The sequence below is a fragment of the Cervus elaphus genome, chromosome 26, assembly GCF_910594005.1.
Source record: "Cervus elaphus chromosome 26, mCerEla1.1, whole genome shotgun sequence".
Taxonomy (NCBI): Eukaryota; Metazoa; Chordata; class Mammalia; order Artiodactyla; family Cervidae; genus Cervus; species Cervus elaphus.
Genome location: NC_057840.1, coordinates 20,038,506 through 20,056,397, shown reverse-complemented (window position 1 = coordinate 20,056,397; position 17,892 = coordinate 20,038,506). Strand labels below are relative to the sequence as shown.

Here is a 17,892-nt window from a genome sequence, read left to right as displayed (position 1 = left end):
ATATTGAAACTTCAGAGTCAGTTCAGAATTAGGAAGAGATTTGGTGGTTGGTGGAGGGTTAAGCATAGAAGAGTCCTGACAGGAGGGGATTTCCCAGAACAGGGTGACAGAAGAATTTCTTTCAGCATTTTAATATTTCACTGAATTTTTTTAGAGAAAAAAACATGTTTAAAGATGTGGTTCTGTGAAAATTGTCATAATATGTATTTAAAATATAATGTTTCTAGGAATCAACTTGAATTAATGTGCTTTTTATATTTTACTCTTTAATTAGGAAAATCAATAGATTCCCAGTCATCTCAAAGTGAATCTGAAATTGTGCCAAAAGTTACTAAGATGACTGTATCTGGAAAGAAGCAAACTATGGGATTTGAAGTGCCCAGGTAAGGTTTTTAACTCTTCCTCCTTTTTTTTGAAATTAGTGTTGTCTCCTTGTTAGACTGTAAGAATCTATTTCAATTTTGCATAATATAATCATTGAAGTACAATAGGTCCTCAGTATGGCATAATACAAAGAAAAGGGGATGAGAAATTAGGCTTGATTCTAAACTTATCTATGTGTGTTAATCTACCTCATTGTCAATTTCCTCATACAAATAAAGTATAGCTTCTTTACTGTCAAAAGCCTATGATTTTGTGAAATCAAGCACTGCGAGGTAGGGCGTCCTTATGCCACTAGATGGCATAAACAAGCAGTGTTTGCGAATTAAATGTAGCTGGTGAATCATGCAATCATTAATTAAATATTTTGCTATTACCTTTAAACTCTTTTAGACTTTGATACTGAATAAAATGGATCAGTATAACAAAGACAAAATATAAAATAAAGCATACCTAGACTCACAGATATCTAATGAGAAATGATAATAAGTCATACTTAGCTATTACTCATTTATTCTTTCTTTTCACAATCTTTAGAATTCTCTCAAGTGTTTCTATAGATGAGGAAAGTGGGTTGCTTGAGACATAACAGCGGAGTCATAACTTTAATTATATATGTTTTGTCTACCAGTTAGACAAGAAACACTTATCAGATATGAACAATATATATTTTTTTCAATTTCAGGAAATACAACCTCAGCAGCCATTTTTTTCTCCTTTACAGTATTTCTTAATGTAAATTAATAGAAATATCCATGAGTGTCTGTTGGGACAGATGTTAATGATTATTTCGTTCATTTTATTTATTTTTATTTTTTATTTTATAGAAGCCAGATTTATTCATCCGATCTCAAATTTAGTAAGGGAAAGAACTCTATATCTAGGACATAGTAGGCATTCAGTATATGTTAGTTGAATGAATGGATGAATGAAAAAGTTAATTTTTAGTTTGAGTAACTTTAGCCCATTAAAATAATTTTGCATCCTGATTCAGTAACAAAAAGCTTAGTGTATGTCTTTTCTCTCTGAATTAGGCTTGGGTTGTTGGAATCATAAATATCTTTTTATTCTCATGTCTTGAGTGCCATTTAATCCTATTATGGAATTATTTCCATTGAGCAAGGAAAAAATAAATAAAATATGCAGTTCCTTGTTCTAAGGATTTTAAAATCTTATGCAAAAGGTTTTAGAGGCTTAGAAAGCAACATGCAAATGAGCCTAGTACAAAGAAAAGAGAATGAGAAAATGGGCTTGATTCTAGACTTGTCTATGTATATTTGTTTATATATTACAGCCCATGGGGTACTATATATCAGAAGTAAATACGTAGTTATGTTTGTAAGTATTTATAACAGTAATACTCAATAATTAATTAAAATTATTGTTAAATTATTATTAATTGAAATTATTAATATAGTAATCAATGATCAAGAAAAAATGCTCAATTCAAGTAGTAATTCTTAGAATACTACCTTTATGCTTTACAAGTATAATGCAAGCTTTTCAGAATTTATAAGACTATATGCTTCATGAGGACAGGGACCATTAATATTAATCACTATTTTCTTTTCATAGAATAGTTGTTTAAGTATTTATTGATCAGAATCCTTGGGGAAATACATTAAAAAAAAAAAAAAAACACCTGGAAATAGTAAAAAGCAGACCTGTGAGCTAGTATTTTGATGTGGCTCTGTAGGAGAAGTCATCAGAATGTGAAAGGTCTACAGGTACAGATGGAAAATACTTAGAAATGCATAACTATTGCTCAAGGACCAAGCTATATTTACATCAAATACTTTTATAGGATTTTTTGGGAAATTTATAGTAAGGATAATACTTAGGCTGTTGTTTTTATTTAGTCTCAAGAAAGCACAGAGAAATATAATTAAACACTTTTGAGTCAAGATTTCAGCATCATAGGTTTCTATATAATGTGATTCCCAGTGACTGCTTATTAAAAAAAAAGGGTAATGCATTTCTTAGAATAAAGTGAAAGAGCCAACTTTTTCTTCACTATTAGTAAAGATAGTAAATACCTCTCTCGAAAATGCAGTGAGTAAAAATCATTAGAACGTTGTGTAGAGAACAAATAACTCTGTGGTTAACCTCTTCAATCTAAATTATTAACTTTTCAGTATCATTTAAAGAACTCACAAAGAAACATGAAGCCTCTCGAAATGTGGAAATATTCTCAATTTTGGAAAGATGGTTTAAAAAAGCAGATCAGTCATTTTATAGTAATAGATAAGGTTAAACAATTATGTGTTAAAGCACCTTAAAAAATATTCACAAGCTTATTCTTCCATTCTTTCTTTCAGTCAGTAATTATAGCTCTGAACTCGTAATAGTTACTTTACCTCATCTTAAGAGATTTTTCAAAATCTTAATACAGTAACTTTTACTTTATAATATGCAGAAGTTTTTACTCAGTACAGACTTACCTAGAATGCTTTCTAGCTACATTGGCGCTTTGCTGTAACACTGCATGGGTTAGTGAATTAAAATGCAGTTTTCCTAAAATTGAAGAAATGTTGTAAGAGTTAGAGAAAAGCAAATCTTCCATGTTGCTGAACCGTAAATGAGATAATCAAGACAGACCGCGTTTCTGGTGCTCTTCCTATCCTGAGGAGGGCTGCCTACTTTGTGGGTGAGCCCAGCTTCAGCCCTCAGCCCACTGTGTCAGATCAGAGCTGTTCTGCTTCTGTCTGTTTTCTGTGTTGGAGTTACCATGAGTTTTCCTTTGAAGAAAAGTCTCACTAAAAACAGAAAGATTTGAAGCCAGAGAGTGTGATTTTTCCCAGGCCTGATCAGAACCAGAGTTTGTGACTAGTTATTCTGCTTGAGTACTTTGACAGTAATTTGTAGGGTTTTTTTTTTTTTTCTTTACTCCTCTAAATACAGAGTTGTCATGTTTTTGTTTTAGAGAACTAGTTGTGGACATTCAAATAAATGTTTGAAAATTTCAGTTTAAATTTGATTTACTTAGCTTGGTTTGTTGGACTCTTTTAAGAGTGGGAACAGTTTCCACATACTTAAATTTTTTCCCTGTAGTTCGAGGTGAAGCTAATCTGTCTAAGCAGTGACCGCTCAAGTTAGTGGAGATTTGCTAAAGCAAAATAAAACAGGAGTGGATAAGAGGCTTTTAATGAAGTTGAAAATATAACTAATGTGATTCTTTCCTGAGGCATGGGATGAGAATCAGTGTTGGGCATTTAAAAAATACTGAGAGAGAGAACAGTGAATCTCTTTTTGTTATGCAGGGCAGGAAGAAAAGAGATTTGCTGTTTGTACACATCTCCATCACAGTACAATCCTTAAGTGATCTTTGTGAACTTCTTTCTATATGTAATTCTTCTCTGCCAGCTCCACATTAAGATGGGTCTAATTGGTTTCATTCTAATAACTTGAAATTTAACCTGTTCTTTGTCCTAAGTCTTTATTTGTGTCATTGAAGGAAAGGTAAAGCACTTCATAAGTCTGTTTGATTACATTACATCTTTCATAGCTATCCACAGGATAGCACTGGTATGATTTCCATGGAGGACAGTCAAGGAGCTAATGAAGAACTCAGTAAGAGCAGTGTTTACTTTTGGAGGCACTGTCATTGTCAAGGAGGAAATAAGCCAGGTGGTCTTATTTCTATTTTACGTATCTGATATCTGAGTTCCTTACTAGATTGTAAACTTTTGGGATCAATTGATAACTTTTTTGTTTCTATATCTTTTCTTCTCAGCATCAGTGACTAGTGTATGTTACAGTTTTTAGTGAATCAAGTATTTATTGAATTAATGAATTAAAACCCCTTTGCCAAAAGTAATAAAAATGTAGACATTTAGAGATACTTCCTTCAAGGACAGTGTTTGAGCAAAAGAAGATTGTGAGTCTCTGTGCTGTTGAAGGAATGAGTTAGGGATTAAAAACTGATAAAGCTATTTTTTTTTTTTAATACGAATTTATCTGCTGGAACACGTTTGGTACCAATTTTTACAAAATATCTCCTTTATGCCACCTGTTTTGATAGGACTGTATGACTGAGCTATGGGCTTAGACATTGAATTTCAGTTACTTTATGGGATATTTTCTTCTTATCTTAGTTTTTAGTAGTCTGTTTTTCTCCTTGAATCTTCTAAGTCTGTATTTGTGTGGTTTGGGTCTAACTGCTTATCATTTCCACCTTAACAGACTCTAGCCACGTAGCGGAGATTATTTTTTGGTCTGCAGATGTAAGGAATATAAAGAGATGTCTCTGCCCTTCTGACATTATAGGATGTCAGTCAAATTGGTTTAAATATTCTTTTTTTTTTAATTTATTTTTTTATTGAAGGATAGTTGCTTTACAGAATTTTGTTTTCTGTCAAATCTCAACATGAATCAGTCATAGGTATACATATATATATATCCCCTCGCTTTTGAATCTCCCTCCCCATCCCACCCCTCTAGGTTGAAACAGCCCCTGTTTGAGTTTCCTGAGCCATACAGCAAATTCCCGTTGGCTCTGTATTTCACATATGGTAATGTAAGTTTCCATGTTACTCTTTACATACATCTCACCATCTGCTCCCCCCTCCCCATGTCCATAAGTCTGTTCTCTATGTCTGTTTCTCCATTGCTGCCCTGTAAATAAATTCTTCAGTACCATTTTTCTAGATTCCATATATGTGCTTTAGAATATATTTATCTTTCTTTCTGACTCACTTCACTTGTATAACAGGTTTTAGGTTCATCCACCTCATCAGAACTGACTGAAATGTGTTCCTTTTTTATGACTGAGTAATATTACATTGTGTACCACAACTTCTTTATCCATTCATCTGTCAGTAGACATCTAGATTGCTTCCATCTTCTAACTATTGTAAATAGTGCTGCAATGAACAGTGGGATACATGTGTCTTTTTCAACCCTGGTTTTCTCAGGGTATATGCCTAGGAGTGGGATTGCTGGGTCATATGGTGGTTTTATTCCTAGTTTTTAAAGGAATCTCCCTACCATCTTCCATAGTGGCTGTATCACTTTACATTCCCACCAGTGCAAGAGCAGTCCCTTTTCTCCACACCCTCTCCAGCGTTTATTGTTTGTAGGCTTTTTGATGATGGCCATTCTGACCAGTGTGAAGTGTTATCTCATTGTGGTTTTGATTTGCATTTCTCTAATAATGAGCAATGTTGAGCATCTTTTTATGTGATTGTTGGCCATCTTTATGTCTTCTTTGGAGAAATGTCTGTTTAGGTCTTTTCCCCACTTTTTGATTGGATTGTTTGTTTTTTTGGCATTGAGTTGTATGAGCTACTTGTATATTTTGGAAATGAATCCTTTGTCAGTTGTTTCATTTGCTATTAATTTTCTCCCATTCTGAGGGTTGTCTTTTCATCTTGCTTATAGTTTCCTTTGCTGTGCTTGTAAGTTTAATCAGGTCCCACTTATTTACTTTTGTTTTTACTTCCGTTACTCTAGGAGGTGGGTCAGAGAGGATCTTACTTTGATTTGTGTCATCGAGTGTTCTTCCTGTGTTTTCCTCTAAGAGTTTTATAGTTTCTGGTCTTACATTTAGGTCTTTTCATCCATTGCGTTTATCTTTGTGTATGGTGTTAGGAAGTGTTCTAATTTCATTCTTTTACATGTATTTGTCCAGTTTTCCCAGCACCATTTATTGAAGAGTCTGTCTTTGCCCCATTTAATACTCTTGCCTCCTTTGTCAAAAATAAGGTACCCATAGGTGCCTGGGTTTATTTCTGTGTTTTCTGTCTTGTTTCATTGGTCAGTATTTCTGTTTCTGTGCCAGCACCATACTGTCCTGATGACTGTAGCTTTGTGTATAATCTGAAGTCAGGAAGGTTGATTCCTCCAGCTCCATTCTTCTTTCTCAAGACTGCTTTGGCTGTTTGGGGTCTTTTGTATTTCCATATGAATTGTGAAATTTTTAGTTCTAGTTCTGTGAAAAAATGCCGTTGGTAATTTGATAGGGATCGCATTGAATCTGTAGATTGCGTTTGGTAGTATAGTCATTTTCACAATATTGATTCTTCCTACCCAGGAACATGGAATATCTCTCCATCTGTTTATGTCACCTTTGATTTCTTTCATCAGTGTCTTATAATTTTCTGTGTACAGTTCTTTTGTCTCCTTAGGTAAGTTTATTCCTAGATATTTAATTCTTTTTGTTGCAGTGATGAATGGGATTGATTCCTTAATTTCTCTTTCTGAGTTTTCATTGTTAGTATATAGACATGCAAGTGATTTCTGTGTATTGATTTTGTATCCTGCAGCTTTGCTAAATTCACTGATTAGCTCTAGTAATTTTCTGATACTATCTTTAGGGTTTTCCATGTACAGTATCATGTCATCTGCCAACAGTGAAAGCTTTACTTCTTCTTTCTCAATCTGGATTCCTTTTATTTCTTTTTCTTCTCTGATTGCTATAGCTAGTACTTCCAGAACTATGTTGAATATAGTGGCAAAAGTGGACACCCTTGTCTTGTTCCTGATCGTAGGTGGAATGATTTCAAGGTGCTACTGGTGGTTGGGTGATACCGGGTCTTGTATTCAAGTGGTTTCCTTTTTGTGAGTTCTCACTATTTGATACTCCCTAGGGTTAGTTCTCTGGTAGTCTAGGGTCTTGGAATCAGTGCTCCCACTCCAAAGGCTCAGGACTTGATCTCGGATTATTCTCTGTGTCGGCATGTGACTTCACTACTTGGCTTCTCTGCTAACACTCCCAAGAAATATCCCAGCACCTCTGGGAAAGCAGCAGTTCTTCAAGGGTGGTCGCCAGACCTGGTTTAAATATTCTTTATTCCTGTCTCTGCCTTCTGTAGAGTAACTGCTGAAGAAAATGGTCATAGTTTCCACACACCTCAAAAAGGACACTCTAGTGAAGATACCAACCTTGTTTCTTCTGATGTACTTGAGAGTGCTTCTAAATCAGCTCTTCCATCCTACACCATTCAAGCATCAGAAGAGCAGAGTTCAACACCAACACCAGTGAAAAAGTCTAGCAAGCTGAGGCAACAAATAGATATCAAAGCGGAACTGGAGAAGCGGCAAGGAGGAAAGCAGCTGCTCAACCTAGTGGTCATTGGTAATGCCTTTTGTTCCTCTGGATTGTCAGTCAACTGCTTCAGCCCAGTAACTGTCTAGTGGCAGCATGGGAATACACTCCACTCTGAGTTTCTGTGTGGGTGTAATAGACATGAAGCAAGAGGGCATGGTACCGTAATGTTGAGTTGTCAAGGTCACTTGGGGTGAAATAATGCCAAGTTGCCAAAGAGGTCATTAGACTTGGTTGTGGCCTTTTCATTTTGTGAATATTGGAAAATGGCATGTCTTGTTGATCACTTTGATTTCCAGAAATCAAGAAAACTTTCTCCCCTCTAAAGAGATATGCTCTTTTTCCTCCATTTAAACAACTTATTGGCAAACTATTATTTGATAAAAATTGGTGTTTATTGCTCTAAACTATTGAATTACAAATTCATGCTATGCCTCAATGTGAACAACATCTGGAAAATGTACCTATTTTTAAATTGAATCAATTTTCCTTAGGTCATGTTGATGCTGGGAAGAGTACTCTGATGGGACATTTGCTTTATCTTCTGGGTGACGTAAACAAAAGAACTATGCATAAGTATGAACAAGAGTCTAAAAAGGCTGGCAAAGCTTCGTTTGCATATGCATGGGTCTTGGACGAGACTGGTGAAGAAAGGGAAAGGTAGTCATTATATATAAAATTTTCATTCTGAAATTGTATATAGTTTTTTAAATGATTGTGTAATATGTGTTGAATGTGCATGAAACAAATCATGAAATATTTTAGATACTTTTTTAGAAAACTTTCAGTTATCAGGGAAATATTTTTATTGCAGTTTTGGTTGTAGTAGACTACAACATACAATGTTTTACTCCTTTAAATTCTATGGAAATAGTTTGAAAGTATGTTTATAAAAAAACTGAAAGAAAAACACATACAGAAAAAGGCAGTAAAATCTCTTAGTTAATTATTCTGTGGGAGAAGTTTTGCTTGTCACTTCCCTGAGTATATGTCAAATTGTCTTGATTTTGAATTAACATTATGAGAAAGACTCTTAATTTAAAATTAGTATATATAGTGTTAAATATATATATCCTATATATATATGTAGAATTATTATAATATCAGTTTATAAAGGAAAAGTAACTTTTTGTAGTATACTATCTTTTGTCTGAAATCAAAATGACTAGTAAATTCAATTACAAGATTTAATTCATCTTTATACTTTCTTTACTATGTTTTTATGAGACACAGTCAACAAACAAGTTGACTCATGTGTTGAACAGAAATTAGTAGTAGCCTGAGTGACATTTTCATATTTTTTTGGTTACACATGCAGAGTAAAGATAGGTCCAAAGCATATGGTCAAAGCGATCCAAGGAGGAGCTTAGGCTCAGTCTTGGTTCATCACTATTCTCAGATAATTATTTGGAGATTATTAAAGAAAATTAAGTATCGTTTTTACAAGCTTAAATGGCCCATGGTTTCAGATTAAACTAGAATAATGTGACGAAGAAGACCCACAGTTACTTTACTGCTAAGATGAACATGTAATTTACCAGCATAATTGTTGGGATACTGCTAGTAAAAGAGTGCTCATTCCTTATTCTGGATTTTTCAGGGCAAACCAGAATGAATAATTACCTAATTTATTGCCCGCTTGTTTTCACTTTCTAAACTCCTCAAGTTTAGAAAGACTTGCTACTTTTTTAGACACTCCTGGACTTTCTTATAATCTGACTGTTTTTGTGGCTAAGAAGAGTACTGTGTTGGACTCCAAGAAGATTACATGGGATGCAAAATCTCTTTGTCTCTCTTTGTCTCTCTCAATTTTTAAGAAATTGTGCATCTCCTTTGTTATGTCTCGTTTGATAAATGTGTAACATGCTGACCAACCTTGCAAATGAAAGTTTCACAAGTTTATTTCTATAATTACTGAAACATAAATGTAAGAAGATAAGGAAAAGTTCCTCTTGATAGTACCTCATTCTTCATTTTTATCTTTTCTCATGTGCAGTATTTGTTTCCCACTCCAGAGTTGTCCCTATATTTCTTTCTTCCTTCGCAATTTATACTGCTTCTTACTGGGGAAAAAAAAAAAAAGAAAATGGGAAACATCAATCATTTTGATTAAGCTCTTGTTGTGTCTACAACCTTGTTTTGAAGCCATACCAGCAGAAATTCCAGATAACCTAATTATTCAAAATAACAGATTGTATAATAGAATTCTCACTATAACTTAAGAATTTAGACTGTTATTTTTCCTATATTATTAAGTAACTTAATCTCTAAAGCTTGATTATTTCTATAGTTGTTCTAACCATTTTATGTTTTCTTTAAGGGGGGTAACAATGGATGTTGGTATGACAAAGTTTGAGACCAAAACGAAAGTTATTACATTAATGGATGCTCCAGGCCATAAGGATTTCATTCCAAATATGATTACAGGAGCAGCCCAGGTACCAGATATTTCCTTAACCAAAGTACAGTGAATGTAAATAAAATTTCCTGATGCTGAGGTTATAATTCTAGGATTATAACTTGAAATACTAAAGTTCTAACCTTTTAAAAAATTTGAAAAAAATAGAGAAATATTGTATTTTTCATTGTCTATTTATTGGTACTGTATAAAACCTTAGAATTGTAATTTATTACAAAGTAGTAAATGTATAAAAGCCTCAAGTTTCTTTAGTAAAAATAATGGTAGGGGCTTGATGAGGCATAACTTTGTATTTCATTTATTAATAAATTGGAGTGAATATTTCAATATAAGCCTTTTTGTTACATTTATATTAGTATTCGAGTCCTGTATCTTTTTAAAGAGCTTATTTATGCAGAAATAGGGAACCTTGGGAGTTTTCCCCCTGTGGTCTTAATGGAATTAAATGTACATGATTCTTAATAAGGGTACTGAAAAAAAAATTCAAAGATAATAACTTTAAATAATTAAAACATTGAAAATAGCATTAGACATATGGAACACTGATTTCTTCTGTAATAGATGATTATTAGAAAATATGGAGAGTTCATAACACAATTATTTGTCCCTGTTTACTTAGGTTTTAATTTTATGTTTTTCTTCCTTTGCCCAGTTATCATAATTGTTATGTAATCAAACATGGGAAGGTTTTATTCTTTATGTCATTATTTTTTTGACCACATGCTAGTACTTTCTTCTCTTTAAAGTTTTTAATCCATCTGTGTGACTCCTTTGATTTGCTTGTGTTTGATGTCATGTTAGAGTCTTCCTTTAAAATCTGAGCTGCACAATTACTTCAGTAGTCTGTCCTTTGAATTCAAATGCTGTGACACTGTTTCTAGCTTAGTTTTTTTTTTTTTTTTTCGTTTTTTAGGCAGATGTAGCTGTTTTAGTTGTAGATGCCAGCAGGGGAGAGTTTGAAGCTGGATTTGAGACTGGGGGACAAACACGAGAGCATGGCCTCTTGGTTCGTTCTCTTGGAGTGACCCAACTCGCAGTTGCCGTCAATAAAATGGATCAGGTATTTTTTTTTTTTTGGATCAGGTATTTAAAAGCGTTTTGAGTATTCATTTTAGATGCTGATTAAGATGATGTTCTGCCTTGTTGATGACCTCAGGTGTGACTGGTATACATTTTCTTAGCCCAGTTGTCATATTTTAAAGAATAAATACATGATGCTGATTTTAAAATGAGGTATTAGTAGTATTAAGCAAGAAGATAAATTTTTACTTTCAGAATTAACTTATAAATCTTAAAATCATTTTTAAGATAAATAAATAATAAATTAATTAAGATAAATAAATAAATGAAAATGCTTTATTTATTCTGTTATGAGGAAAACCTGAAATAAACTATATTTCCAGCCTCCCCCTCCTGCACATTTTTAACTTTTCATTTTGTACTTCCACTCAGTTTATTTTTGCACATAAAAATCTTTTTCTTTATAACATTGGATTCTAGTCTGCTTCATTATCTACTTTTTTCAAAAAATTGGCAATATTCTTGTTTTTGTTTCTAAGTGACTAATACTTTTTATGTAAAGAGGTTTTTACAGCTTTATTCTAGTATATTTTGAAGATATACTTTATTCAGACAGCCCCCTACTTTTGAATGTTTTCAGTTTTGTGCGTGTATTTAGAAATAGTTTATTCTGTGGAAATTTCTGGGCCTAAGGATATATATGTTTTTAAGTCTTGTTGTACATGATCAGAAGGGTTTCCCAGGTGGTGCTAGTGCTAAAGAACCCACCTGTCCATGCAGGAGACATAGGAGATGTGAGTTTGATCCCTGGGTCTGGAAGATCCCCTGGAGGAGGGCATGGCAGCCCACTCCAGTTTTCTTGGCTGGGGAATCCCGTGGACAGAGGAGCGTGGCAGGCTACAGTCCTCATGGTTGCAAAAAGCTGGATATGACTGAAGTGACTTAGCCCACACACATGGACGCACATTCTTTGTGTATTTATTTATCACTTGTATTTTTTTGAATTTGTATAATTTGATTTTTTTAAAGTTTTAAAACTGAGTGGTTTGTAAGCATTATTTATTAAAGACATTACTATCTCCTTTTAATTTCTTTCTTTATGCATAGGCATTTTCTTATCCTGGGATCAAATACATATTCACCTAAATTTTCTACATAGTTCTTTTATGGTATCATCATTGCATATACCTTTTATTTTTCCCCCAACATTTTAGTATGAAAATATTCAGACATAAAGCAAAGTTGGAAGAATTTTACAGTAGACACCCAGAATATACCACCTACATAATATTCTTCCACTTGCTTGATCTCATTTTTGTCTGTCTACCCCTGTGTCCATCCATTAATCCATCTTATTTTGACACGACTTTCCATGTAACTTACAAGTTATAGTCATTTTTACATTTACCCCTGAATACTATAGCATGGGAATAGTTACCTAGAATTCATATCACATATGTATATATACATATACTAAGACATCTAGTTGACTTGAGTAGGTGTCAGTAATTTTATGTTATTTCATTTGGTCAAGCAATTGGTCCAAGCACAAATTTAATAAGTAACTCACTTTTTCTCCTCACATTTGAATTCACTTTTAGAGGTAGCCCACTCCAGTATTCTTGCCTAGAATATCTCATGGACAGAGGAACCTGTTGGGCTACAGTCCATAGGTTACAGAGTTGGACATGACTTAGCAGCTGAACAACAAAAACAAAATTAGCATACACAAAAAATTCTGTTTTGGTGTTTGTTTCCAGGCTTTCTGTTGTAGGAAAAGCTACTTTTCAATCATTTTAATAGTAAGATCTGACATTCTGAGCTTTAATTTTAAGTAGATTTCATATTTTCATAGATTTTATAATTATATTTCACAGTTTTAATTATTTATATTTTATTTCAGAAATTAAAGTTTTTTATATATAGCATGGTCTTCTGCATAGTTTTAAAAATAAATTGGATCTTTTTCAGGTTAATTGGCAACAAGAAAGGTTTCAAGAGATTACTGGAAAACTTGGGCACTTTCTTAAGCAAGCAGGTTTTAAGGTAAGATAATTTTATTTGGTTACTTTTCTTAAGTCTCATCTTACTGATATGAGAGAAAAAACTACTTTGATATTCTTGTCTTGTTCAGTGTGTTTAATCCTTTTTGTTTTTATTTATCCCTGGTATTATATGTATCTTAGGTTCTTTGGATTACTTTGTTTTAGAAAATTGCATAAATTGGCTTGGATTTAGTATAAGTAGAAGACTTTTTCTCCACTTATTAGATGTATTGGTTTAGGGAGGTCACAGAGGAGTGTAGAAACAAGTAGAGAAATATCTCCAGCAAAAGTATGAAATATACCTATGTTACTAGCTAAAAATGCGTGAGTGTTTTGGAACAGACTTGTAAGTTTCCCACAAAATAAAAAAGGTTGGAAACTGTTGGATCAGATAACAGCAGGGCAGTAGTTCTATGATTTAAGTTACTTTTTGAAAAGTACATTGTTACTTTTGCAAACTTGATACAGTTATGGTAATAGTGAACCTTTTAGCTTTTTAAAAATAATGTTGTACTGGGAATTCTCTGGCTGTATGGTGGTTAGAACTCCTTGCTTCCAGTGCAGGGGACATGGGTTCAATCCTTGGTTGTGAAACTAAGATCCCACATGCCTATGGCACAGGCAAGAAAAAAAAAAGGTAAACAACGTTGTTTTGAGTTTCATGTGTTCAATCCTTTTTTATAGGAAAGTGATGTAGCTTTTATCCCTACAAGTGGTCTCAGTGGTGAAAATCTAATCACAAGATCTCAATCAAGTGAACTTACAAAATGGTATAAAGGACTATGTTTATTAGAACAAATTGGTAAGACTACTGCCATATTAATTTTAATACTTTATAAACTTGATAGTAATTATTATTTAGAGTTCTTTATAGAGGACAGTGATTTATGTGAAAATGGATAGTGTTTATACTCAGGAATGAGATTACCAGTTTTAGAATTATATGAATATTCAAATTGGTGTCAAATTTTTCTTGTTTAATTAATGCATACTCCATCTACCTCACACACTGTTGTGAAATTAAATAAGAAATGTGTGAAAACATTTCACAAACTACAAAGTATTATATGAATCACAGTCAATTTGCTATTAGTATTAAAAATATTTTCTAGGAGACATAGGAGTATAGTGGACTCATTGGACGTGAATCAAAAATTACTTTTAAATTAAATCTTTCTATATTTACCATTTTTTCCCAGATTCCTTCAAGCCTCCTCAAAGATCTATAGATAAGCCTTTTAGATTATGTGTATCTGATGTTTTCAAAGGTAAGTGCTACCTCTGTTGGCCTTCTCCAGTATGACCCCTGCTTTTCCATTTTCTCTTGATCTCTGTTGTTGGACGAAATTATGATGTTGTCTTCAGATTCTCCCTTCTTTATGCTAGTGGTACATAATTCTAGTTACTTAATGCCCCCACCCAGAAAAATCTTCAGTTTACTTACCATTTCCTCATATCTTACTTAGGCTTCCCTTGTGGCTCAGCTGGTAAAGAATCCGCCCGCGATGCGGGAGACTTGGGTTCGATCCCTGGTTTGGGAAGATCCCCTGGAGAAGGGGAAGGTTACCCACTCCAGTATTCTGGCCTGGATAGTTCCATGGATTGTATAGTCCATGGGGTCGCAAAGAGTCAGACACGACTGAGTGACTTTCACTTTCACTTGTATATCTTACTCATCTTCCAAGGGTGAAAAAAACCTAGTTTTTTATCTTTCTAGCCTTGTAGTTTTGTTTTTTCTCCCTTTAGATTCCTTTAGTTTCTGTATCCTTCAGCCAAACTGGATCATTCAGTGTTTCTTAATCATATAGGGTTTTTATTGCCACTGTGTCTACCTATCTTGTGCTCTTCTCTCTCTTCACTTGTTCATTTCCTACCCATATGTAGCAGTTTTGGTCAGGAAATAGATGTGACACATAGGTAAAATAGGAAGTTTAATATAGAGAATTATTAATATGATAAAAAAGAGTGACTGTAAGATACCAGGGACTATATGGGACCCTAGGACTGATGATGTGAACCCAAGGAAGGACAAACTTAGAAGAGGTGTTAGAGGAGGTATTGTATTAAATGTCTAAGAATACATCTAATTTAATGTTTACAAGGCCTTACATAAAAAATATAACATGGAAATGAAATAAAAGTTCTTAATAAATAGAAGAATATAATGTGCTTAACATATTGGAATAATCAGGATGGTAAAGATGTCAGCTATTCCCCAAATTTTCATTACCACAGAGTGGGCAGTAAAGAGTAGATTTGGAACTGAGCAGCTATAAATTGACAGTTTGGAGGTGATAAGTGAGGTCGTCCACACACATACCCTAAGGTGTTCCTCTGTGGTCTCTGTGTGTGCTCTCGTTGCATTTTTCATGCAGTGTTATACTTGTTTCTGTGCTGTTTATTTCCTTTAGATTATGAACTCCTTGAGAGCAAGTACTGTCACTTCTATTTCAATATTTGCAGCACCTAGCCCAGTGGTTGGCATATAACACATACTTAATAAATGTTTAATAAATGAATAAATGAAGGTGCTTCACAAAAATCATTCAGTGAAATTGAAATTTATTATTATCATCTTCCAGCATTCTAGTAGAAGAGAAATTATGGTAATGCTTTTCAAAATGCTGCTATTATCTATTTAAAAAATAAGATGAGCTTAATTCTTTTTCTGACTAACAGCCTTTGCTGACTACTTTTTACCCCCTCTTCTTTCTTCAGGCTGCTCCCTGGCTTCCGCCTGCATTGCCTCCTCAGTGTTCCCACTGAGGTTATCAAATGACTCCTTGGTTGCCAGCGTCAGTATGCCTTTTTCAGTTCTGTCTTACTTCCATCTTACTTGAATTTGGCATTTCCTCTGAGGCTGCTAGCCACATCCACCCTGAATCTTTTCCCCCTTGGTTTCCGTGACCCACTTTCTCCTGCTCCACTGTTTGACCTCTCGCTATCGCCTCTGGCCTCCTCTTTCTCTGTCTTTTAACTTGTCTTCTGTCACTTCACTTCTCTTACTCTGCACGCTTCTTTTGACCAACATCCATGATTTCTTCTATCTCCTACATCTTGATGCACCCCAAATCTTCCACCCAAACCTGTTCTCACCCTGCAGATACATCTGCTGACTGCTGCTGGGCATCTCCACAGGGAGTGTGCTCCCAGGGCTCCATTCTCGTGGATTTGGTATGATTGGGGCCCCCTTGAATGCATCTTCTTCACCTGTCTGCCTTGCAAACACTTCAGATTCACCAAAGCTAAAATGAATCTTGTTCTTTAATTTTCTATCTCACGGTTAATACACATCATCTCAGATTTCTCTTATTTTGCCATTATTCCCCACTTACCTTACCACCTTAAATCTGTCATACCTTATTCTCAGATTCTTGAGTTTCTTCTCTTTTTACAGTTAACATATGCATTTCAGTCAGCCTCTCCACTCTGACACACAAATACCATCATGTTACTTCTCCATTTCACAATTCTTCACTAGTTTCCAGTTACTTAGCTGAGGATGAAATTCAAACCCTAAGCATGATTTATGAGGCACCATTATTATTTGTTCTGTGTCTGCATCCTTTGCTTCCTCTCTTGGCTTCCCCTCATTATTCCATACGGTCCCGTACAGATTCCATGTTGGTGACATGAGGGTCTTAGCACACCCCACGTCCGTTTATGACTGTGCCTTTGTACACGCCTACAGTCTGCCTGCTAGACTCCTGACTCTTTCTCTTCTAAGTGCCTGGCTGAAGTATAGTCATTGCCCATTATCAGGGATTCTTGGACGCATCTTGTTTTGTTTCTGTTGCACATTATAAATAACTTTTGCCTTGGGACAGTGTAATTATTTTTGCCTTTCTCTTCACTGGTATAAACTCCTAGGTAGAGGCTTATATTTTTATTTCTTTATTCCCAGAGTTTGGCACAATGCCTGGTATTTAGTAAGCATTAATAAATATTTGAAGAAGGAATTCCTACCTTTTCTTATATAAATATTTTTATTTATAAGAAAATAGAATGTGGTGTACCATATTTAGTAGATACATTAAAAATTCTGAAACAATCATTGCTTAATGTTCATTGAACTGCTGCTTTCATATAACTAGTAGGAAATGGTGGCACTAGTGGTAAAGAACCCACCTGTCAATTCAGGAGACGTAAGAGAGGCGGGTTCGACCCAACGGGTCAGGAGGATCCCCTGGAGGAGGGCGTGGCAGCCCACTCCAGTGTTCTTGCCTGAAGAATCCCAGGGACGGGGGAGCCTCGTGGGATGCAGTTCATAGGGTCGCAAAGAAGCAGACACAGCTGAAGTCGGTTAGCACAGCATGCAGGGAACTAAGTATAGCCAGCAGTGTGAAGCATCAGATGATACGTTAAGTAAACCATAACAAAATTGTGGCATGTTTTGCAGATCAAGGATCTGGATTTTGTGTAACTGGCAAAATTGAAGCTGGTTATATCCAAACTGGTGACCGACTACTAGCAATGCCTCCTAATGAAACTTGTACTGCAAAAGGTATTCCTCTGCAAAATTCTTTTGTTAAACAACCCTTACATTGAGACAGCAAATTTTTAAAAGTAGTTTAGTTATTAACTCCAGAGTAAATAACCTCTTACTGAAATTGTAACTGACTGTCAAAATGATACCAACTGTTAAAGATAAAAATGTGAAAACATTAAACGATTTTTTTCAGTTGTGACTATGTGTGTATAAATGTATATATAACATTCTTACTGTGGTAGCATTTTTCTTTTTTCTTGACACTGATTTGAGAAGCCTGGATAAGACTGAACCAGATGTACAGACACCTGTCAGATACATTTAAAACAGTGTTCAGTAGCAGAAATTAAGTCTGACCCCATCCTGGCACTGAACAGTCAGTCGCAAAGCAGACTGCTGCAGTCTGTTGTTTTGAAATGTGTATTTCAGAATTACTATGTTATCAATCTATATCATGTTTATACCCCCAAAATTTTTTTACAGGAAGACCTAA

General features: G+C 34.6%; 1 protein-coding gene across 1 annotated transcript in view; it reads left to right on the top strand.

Annotated features, from left to right (window-relative positions):
- Positions 1 to 17,892, top strand: part of HBS1L (HBS1 like translational GTPase) — a 78,438-nt gene that overhangs the window by 48,091 nt on the left and 12,455 nt on the right. Inside the window, exons 5-13 of the mRNA XM_043887947.1 lie at positions 275 to 383; positions 7,194 to 7,456; positions 7,921 to 8,086; positions 9,747 to 9,864; positions 10,759 to 10,905; positions 12,837 to 12,911; positions 13,595 to 13,712; positions 14,110 to 14,178; positions 17,310 to 17,414. Coding sequence (XP_043743882.1) covers positions 275 to 383; positions 7,194 to 7,456; positions 7,921 to 8,086; positions 9,747 to 9,864; positions 10,759 to 10,905; positions 12,837 to 12,911; positions 13,595 to 13,712; positions 14,110 to 14,178; positions 17,310 to 17,414 — 1,170 coding nt within the window. The remainder of the gene's footprint in view (positions 1 to 274; positions 384 to 7,193; positions 7,457 to 7,920; positions 8,087 to 9,746; positions 9,865 to 10,758; positions 10,906 to 12,836; positions 12,912 to 13,594; positions 13,713 to 14,109; positions 14,179 to 17,309; positions 17,415 to 17,892) is intronic.